Raw genomic sequence first — 8,307 nt, forward strand, 5'->3', positions numbered from 1 at the left:
ATGTGATCGGGAAGATCAGGACTGATATTCAGCTCTGCGCGAGTCCCCTACTGAAGCAAGCCTTCCTCTGTCGCCAAACCGCTGGAAGAAGCTCATCAGCGCAGACGGCTCGTGTCTTTTCGCCTCGTGTCTGGCGCGTCTTGGGAAAAGTCCGCCGAATCTGAACCCGGGCACTGATGTAGAAGTTTCGCTCACCGAGGCGGATCTTAACAAGACTCCTTCTTGTAACAGAGAGTCCGTCATTCCTGCGTCGGTAAACCCTGAAGTGGACGCGCTGTGCTGGTACGTCCGGCACGCGTGCAGGGCCGGAGCCTTCGGATGCACCGGTGTGTCGGGTAACGCCCACACTCCGTCGTCCGGTTCTTCGTCCCTGGTGGAGCTGAAGGAGTGTCTGCGGCGCGGCGTGTAAGGCGACGTGTGAGGGCTGAGGACAGTCCAGGGTGATCCGAAATCACCCTGAAAGCCCAAGTCAACCTCTCCTATTCCCCGGCGAGCAGAAGTCCAGACGTGGTCTGGAGCTTTCAGGCGCTCAGAACTGGCACCTCTAAGCTGGCACGGCTCCTTCCGAGACGTTTCTTGCTTATTTCTCTCTGCAGAATAATCACCACACGCTGAGCGATCAGGTTTTATCAGCACGCTCCTGCGCCGGCTGGTTTTGCAGCTCCTGGGTGTCGTTATGTCCTCAATGCACGGTGCTTTTTTGGGGCCGGTGGGCGTATTTTGAACCACCGCTGTAAAAACCACTTTCTTCTGGTTTGGGTTGTTCTCCTCACGTTGTTCACTTTTTGATTCGACTTCTATTTTCTCAGGAATTTCAGGAACAATCTGAGCGCTCGTGTCGTGCTGAAGTGCTTCAGAGTTTGAAATCTGACTCGGTTCGGTGTTTTTGGGGCTACCGAGGGCGAACTGCTGCTCCTTAGGTGCTTCTTCAGTGTCAGAGACGTCGTTCAGTTCTGTATTGGAAGGCACGGTCAGAGTCATCGTGCAGCTCTGGTCCTGATCCTGAATTTCATCGGCCTGACACATGCTGGTGTCGGTTTTGTCCATTTTAACAGAGGTATCGAAGGCGCTCAGGGAGATCTGGGTCAGCTGGGTGCTCTCGTTCAGCGTTTCTGCTGGATTCACTCGGCTGGACGAAGGCTGTCTCCTGCGAGGAAGACGCGTGCTGAGGAAGTTGGTCAGGACGGACTCGAGGCCGTCATCGCCCAGGTCCTTCCTGGAGCACGTTCCGACAGAGCGGCGCTTGGCTGCCCGGGTCAGGGTCTCTCGCTCCCTCTGCTGCCTCCGGCGTCTCTCCACCGCCTCACGCTCTCTGTTCTCCTGTTCGGGACAAAAGGAGAACGATAATATGAGCGGAGATTCAAACAAAAGGAAACGTGGAAACATCTGACCACAGCACACGGTCCATTTCTGCATAGAACTGACAAGATCAGTCTGTTACGCTAGTTCATTACAACTGAGATCCAGGTTTAAATCTCGGTGGTGTTCAGGGTATTCCTGCTGGATGCCAAAAAATATGAACGAAAAGCTCATTTGTTTACAAGCAAGCAACAGTCCATCAGTTTAGCATAATGGCAAACAATTTACAGATTTTACCATCTACAGTCCATTAAATTATTAAAAGACGCCATATATCACCAACATCCAGAAACGCAGACTTCTCTGGAATTCGACTCATCTAAGATGGACTGATGTAAGGATCAGACATGTGCTGTGCTCTGTCGAATCCAGCTTTCAAGACGTGTGTGGACATAATGGACGTCACGTTCTCTGGGCACGAAACGAAAAGGACCATCCTGATTGTTACCAAGATAAAGTATAAAAGCCAATGTTATGGGTAACTTTTTCTCCCAAAATTGGGCTTGTGCACGCTGTCCACGCTGGCCATATGTGGCCACAGGCTAGCACATGCTTCCTTAGAGATATCTGAATCCCATTTTCAGCATTTAGCATACGCCTTTATCCAAAGCGACTTACAGTACAGTGACAGTATACAGTCTAAGCAACTGAGGATTAAGGGTCTTGCTCAAGGGGCCCAACAGCAGCAACCTGGCAGTGGTGGGGTTTGAACCAGCCAGCGTTTGATTACTAGTCCAGTACTGCTAAGCTACAAATCCCCAACCACATCTCTCAACCGACCAGCTAGTTTACAAATAGCTGTTATTGTCAATAACCCGTAAGAATAAGCATTTCTGAGTCCCACCTACAGGGGGCACTCACTTCACAAGACTATTAAGCATAATTATTTTCACCTGTACAGCTTTTTCAAACTTCTCACAAAAGGAGTGAAAGATGGAGCAGCATTCCTCCAGCATGAAGGTAGCAGGATCCTCACAGAAGTACTCGGCCACCGAGCGACTGATGGACTCCAGCTCCATCAGAGAGGCCTCGATGTCCACCAGCTGACCGGTAGCCATCTACAAAAGCAAAAGCACAAGCTCTGCTACTTCTGTATTGATTCTACAGTAAACAAAACGACCAGATCACGTCTTACATGCAGAAATTCTTCCATTTGTTGCTGAAGATCGGGCTGCTTACTGGAATACGCCTCCGCCTCTTTAATTTTTCCCAATTCCCTTTTGAAGTCCGTCTCCACCTCTTGTTTTTGGATCCTGCAGGAGAAAAACAGAGAAAACATGTGAATTAAAATTCAATCCTGCGCTGAACCGTGAATCAATGTCAAGTTCACGGTTACCTTGAAGCTTTGCCGATGTGTTGAAGTTGTTCCGGAAAGTTCAGCAGGTCGATGTCGATCTGCTGCGCTTGCTGCAGGATAAATAAAACAAACCAGGTTTACACTATATGGCCAAATACACATTAGCTTGTTGGGCGTCCCATTTTAAAGAAGAGCGACCTTAATGTGATTTTCTTTTCTGCTACAGCAGCCGCTCTTCTGAGAAGGCTTCTCACGAGACTTTGAAGTATGTCTGTGGGAAATTGTGTCCATTCAGTCAAAATATGACAGTATTTGTATGGCTGGGCACTGATGCAGATACCCCGGTTCATTCCAGAGCTCTTTAAACCGAGCTTTCCTTCTTGTCTTTATAGAGCTTGCTTTATGCACGGGGTACACTCATGCCGAGCCAGGAGAGGGCCTTCCCTAAACTGTTGCTGCAAATTCTGAAGCATATAATTTTGTTCATATAATAGGCAGCAGGTAAAATACTGGACTAGTAATTGAAAAAAATCAATGAATCAAGCCCTACCACTGCCAGGTTGCCACTGTTGGTCCCCTGAGCAAGGCCCTTAACCCTCAATTGCTTGTCACAGTACTGTAAGTCACTTTAGATAAAATGCAAATATAATTGATTTATTGCATCTGTTAGCAACTGTCGTGGCTGAAACTCATGAATCCAATAATTAGACGTGGTGTCCCGATACTTTTGTCCATACACTGTATATATTTTAATAAGGATGTATTACCATGGCGACATAGTGCATGAGGTTCATGCCCGGTTTATTAGCTTTTGTGTCCACCAGTTTCAGCAGAGAGGCCATCCTGAAACCGAGGGCTCGGCCAGCGTAGCCACCCTAAAAAAAAAAAAAACACAATATAAAAGATTTTATTTTTTTTAATATTGATAATCTAATAATGCAAAAAAAACTACAGTTACAAGAAGTTTATGGATTTCTGGATTATTTACTCATAAAGTCATAATTACAAGCACATCCTCGCTCATCGCTGCTGCCACCTCCACCCACCAGCCAATCTTTTCACCAGCCAGGCTCGGTGTCTCACAGAACGCACCGCCCCCTACATACACACAGTCAATCGTGTGTCTGTGTAATTGCCCGACCGGCTGATAGATATCAGTGCTAATGGGCTCCCAGAGCTCCTAGATTATTAAACGTTTCTTCACTCATGTACGTGGGTGTAAATTGGTTTTGCTAAGGAGGCTTGAAATCGTGCCTCGAGTTTGAGGTTGTTTGAGACTCACTCACAGCATTCATGTAATTTCCAGCTTTTAGGACCAGGCGGATAATAGAATGAAGATCATCACACGCCAGCAGCTCTGTAAATCAATAAAGGACAAGAAATTCAGGTCTTCGATGAGAGAATTCCAGAAGAAATAAAACAATTTTACTGGCAAAAGGTGGCCCTGCAATTTCCTGATTATAAGTAATAGTATTAAATCTCAATTATTTAAAAAAAACAATAATAATAAAAATAAAAAATAATAATACAATAACTATTTTCACTCAGTTAGTTATATAAAAAATTTATTTTAATAAAATATAATACTAAATAATAATAAATAAATAATAATAAAAAATTAATAATAATAATTTTAAAAATATAAAATAAAAAATAGGAAATAACCCAAAAGATAAGAGGGTCATATTATCTTATAATAATATAAATAACAAAAAAAAAGCTAAAATAAAAAAAGACTAATACAATAATAGCAATAACAATAATAAAATACTAAATATATAGAAATAAAACAATAAAAACAATACAATTAAATAATAAGAAATAAAAAATAAGAAAATGAACAACAATAATGATATAATTAAACAAAAATTATTATAATAGTTATTAATAATTAAAAAAATAAGATAAAAAGGAAAATAACCAAAAAGAGAATAGAGGCTGTACCATTAGCTGCTGCAGTCATGATGGAGATGGATTTTTTGGTCTCCTCTACATATGGGATAAACTCTTCCCTCAGGAGTAAGCTCTTCAGTCTTTCTTCATATCTGTTAACAAAAATACATTCAGATCCTAAACTAGACGTGATACATCCTAAACGTGATAAAAGTAGAAAAATACTTTATTTAAAGCTGTAAACAAATCATTCTGGACTCACCCAGGAATTTTAACCAGCATCAGGAAGAAGCGGTCCGCCTCCGGAAGCTGAGACACGTCACCTTTAAACGACGACAGCTTCTTAAACTGGAAAATACACAAGGGTGTGTAAGCTTATTAAACCACACGTTCTGTTTATTTTTCAACAGGACACTTCTCACAGGGTGATTAACTGGTTTTGGAATGATTTTTTATATAGGTGTGCATCTGTACAAATAAAGAAACGTAAAAATGGTTTAAAAATAGCTTTATTTACTAGAGAAACTAAACCAGTGTCTAAACATGTATAATCTCTGCAACACTCCATAAAGTCGGTTCTAGCAGTTACAAGATGAATGCCACCGTTGAACAAACGTTACAAAGATGTGTTCCATTCTGTCCAGGATAATTTGCATACGGAACATTTTTTATTACCTGTACAGTTGGAATAATGATTAAACAAAGCGGTACGATCTGTAGTTTACCTCCATGTCATCAGGAAGCAGTCTGCTCAGTTCTCTCAGTCTGCCGGCTGCAAAGCGCATGTTTCCCTGCCTGATATCATCCACGATGTCCTGCATCGGCCTGCAGGGAGGAATATAGAATAGAACAGAACACCTGTATTTGTCATATATACAAATACACGTGTACAGTACAATGAAATTGTTTCTTCACAAATCCCATCTTGATTGGAAGCTCTGTTCAGATATTGTACAGCACCCCTGGAGCAGAAAGGGTTAAGGGCCTTGCTCAAGGGTTCAACAGTGACTGCATGGCAGAGCTGGGATTCGAACTCTCAACCTTTCAGTTGATAGCCCAAAGCTCTACACACTAGGCTACCACCGTCACTAGGAAATGGGATTAAAGAGGCTTTATTGTAATTTTAGCTGTATATAAAGTTGTTTGTTTGGATTTTAACGTCATGTTTACACACCCTTGTGTCATTTTATGGCATGATCAATGTCGTTGGGTCAATTTCATATTTTCTTTTTTTTTTATGGCTGCCAGATAGGTTAAAACTGTGTGAAAGTTTCTTTTGTGGGTTTAGGCGTATGTCTTTCCTTTGTGTTTTTGGGTTCATTCTATCAGGATGTGCTTTATAGTAATAGGTGAATGGCAGATTAGAGGGTTTTCTCCTTTTATCAGGTTGGTGGCTTATTCTGCTAGCTGAATACAAGAACATAATAAAATAAAACAACTTCCCCCAGGACCAGGGTACAAGCAATACAATACACAGTGTAATAAATACATTACACAAGGACCTACAATAAATACAACACAGCAGAACCAAGAGCCAAATGTGGTGGTGATTTTTGGAAATTCCCAAAATGTGGTAAAACGAGGAAGAAGTCTGTTCCATGTTCCGTAACACCTATTAAGATCTTTCAACACCTACAAAGACACAAAACTGAATTTTTTTTAACAATCTTTAATTATTAACTCTATTAAAATATGTTGGGTTTACTTTGGGATTCTTGCAGTCATCCAAAATCTGCTAGAGCTACAGTAAATGTTCTGCTTCTGCTTAAATCCTCACCTCTTGAACTGCTTCAGGAGAATCCCAATATTCATACTTTTCTTTGAGTTGAGGATTGAGACCTGCCAGAAAGAAAGAACATCGATAAGCTAAGTGCTAATTACATTAGCTCGCTAAGTGATTAGATTGCATTGTTTAAAAACAGCACATGTCCCTTTTTTTCTCAGCATGTTAGCTGGGTGAATATTGTAGTATTAAGTTTTAGAAAGCAGATTATTAACAGAAGGTCACCTAATATTTTACAACGCTATTTTTATTTAGTTACCCTGACAGCTAATGCTAACCAGCAAAATGGCAGGTTAATTTGAGTTAGCTCAACATCGTCTGCACTATTTCAAAAGCACAGAAGACAGCGAACAGCAAAAAAAGCCAGACTGACCACTTATGCTAAAAGTAATTGTCTGGATAGTAAAATGTACTTTAATAACCATCCAAAAAACTGCTATAAATTAGAAGCTAGAAGTTGGAACATGGGTAACACTGTCCACAGGCAAGCAGGCTTTACATGGCCGTGGGCTTATAAGCAGTCATGAATACACAAAGCCCAGACTGCAAATAAAATCTCCTTAAAGCTTGACTGAAGTTTGCTGCTGATTGCATGGACATATAAAGCAGCAGTGTGTAGATTTCTGGACAAAAAAAATTATATTTTTATTTAAAGTATTTTCAAGCCCTTTCTGGAATGAACCATTGGACATTTTAACCCATAATTTATGCCCTTAAACAGGTACAGGCTTCTGAAAAAGGGGAAATTCTGAAAACCAGATTCAGCAAGATAAAACAAAGAGGAACAAAAGCAAAACAAAAGGGACAGAACACATCCCGATAGTTTCTATTGTCAACAACACTGATAGTACTGAGGCACTTCTGCCTCTTATCAAAACTGTTTACCATACACATTTAGAATCTGAGTCAGAGTGTAAAATACACATCTTTAGGAAGTCCCCAACCCTAACTGTCCCTACAGTATAAACCTAGGACTTTTAATCCTAGTTAAATGATAATTTCATAAAAGGTTACCCAACACCAACTGGCCTAAATGGCCCTTTTAATTGGCCCTTTTCCCCCTTTTGGCTGCTCTCATATTTAGGGGTCACCACAGCGAATCTGGTCCTTGCAATCTGGTCCAGTTTTTACTCCGGATACCCTTCCAGACACAACCCTCTTATTTCTACCTGGGTTTGGGACCTGCACTGAGAGCGCACTAGCAAGTGTGCCTCCAAATGGCTAGACTGGTTTAGCCATTCCCACCCCTCCTCATACATCAGCCAATCATGTCAATGCAGACAACCAACGAGCTGATAGCACTGCTGAGAATTCAATCATGGATCGATCACCAGGGTTTACCATCAAGAGCTACTGGACTCTGGAGCTCTAGACTCCTACTGTTTGGCTCTGCAAAGCTTTTTTGTTGTCTTTTTTCTTCCTGTTACCCTTGTTCATTTTTGTTGGTAAAGCAAGTTAAGAACTTGGGACTTCCTAATATAGACGTTTAAAATATTTCAATAAACAATGAATGAGGCAAAACAAAGGAAATAATAAGGTCACTACTCACAATCTCCGACTCAGGAATGGCTGACTGAAGGCCCCACACGCTCTTCCTGACCGTGCCATGTTTTAACGGCAGCCTCTGGCGTTCGCTGTGGCTGAACAGCTCCTCGATGCGTTCAGTGTCCAGCTGAAAGTCCTCCAGCTTCCTCTGGGACGTCCATACGTTGCGTTTTCCCAGCACATTATGCTGTGGGATGGTGTCCCAGTTAAAGTTGCGCATCTTGGAGCGCCGGTGGGCCCCTCGAGAGAAGGGCTCGTCCCCGCGGGTTGGGGGAGGAGGCGGAGGGGGTGGCAGAGATGGTGGAAGAGGAGGTGGTGGCGGAGGCGGAGGCGGTGGTCTGGTGGATATAGCATCTCTCGGAAAGCATGGAGACGGATCAGTCAGGTGTGTGGGTAGTCGTGAGGAAGTGAGAAGAGCAACGGCGTCCAT

At 42.5% G+C, this 8,307-nt stretch overlaps 1 protein-coding gene across 1 annotated transcript; it reads right to left on the minus strand.

The window, feature by feature from the left end:
* Positions 1 to 8,307, minus strand: fhdc3 (FH2 domain containing 3). The gene is made up of 11 exons (XM_063013800.1): positions 7,882 to 8,307; positions 6,327 to 6,388; positions 5,275 to 5,374; positions 4,812 to 4,897; positions 4,601 to 4,701; positions 3,943 to 4,013; positions 3,424 to 3,531; positions 2,696 to 2,766; positions 2,495 to 2,612; positions 2,253 to 2,417; positions 1 to 1,320 (listed from the first exon to the last, which is right to left on the minus strand). The coding sequence occupies exons 1-11, from the start codon at positions 8,305 to 8,307 to the stop codon at positions 16 to 18; spliced, it is 2,613 nt and encodes an 870-aa protein (XP_062869870.1). The 3' UTR covers positions 1 to 15.

Source organism: Trichomycterus rosablanca, chromosome 18, assembly GCF_030014385.1.
Source record: "Trichomycterus rosablanca isolate fTriRos1 chromosome 18, fTriRos1.hap1, whole genome shotgun sequence".
Lineage (NCBI taxonomy): Eukaryota > Metazoa > Chordata > Actinopteri > Siluriformes > Trichomycteridae > Trichomycterus > Trichomycterus rosablanca.

Bases quoted from the DNA above. Each gene is read 5' to 3' on its own strand.
- fhdc3 (XM_063013800.1), bottom strand. From the start codon at position 8,307: ATGGACGCCGTTGCTCTTCTCACTTCCTCACGACTACCCACACACCTG. The intron at 4,014-4,600 runs GTACAGCCTCTA...ATTGATTTACAG, and splicing joins CATGACTGCAGCAGCTAATG to AGCTGCTGGCGTGTGATGAT. The intron at 1,321-2,252 runs GTGAAAATAATT...TGTCCCGAACAG, and splicing joins AGTTTGAAAAAGCTGTACAG to GAGAACAGAGAGCGTGAGGC.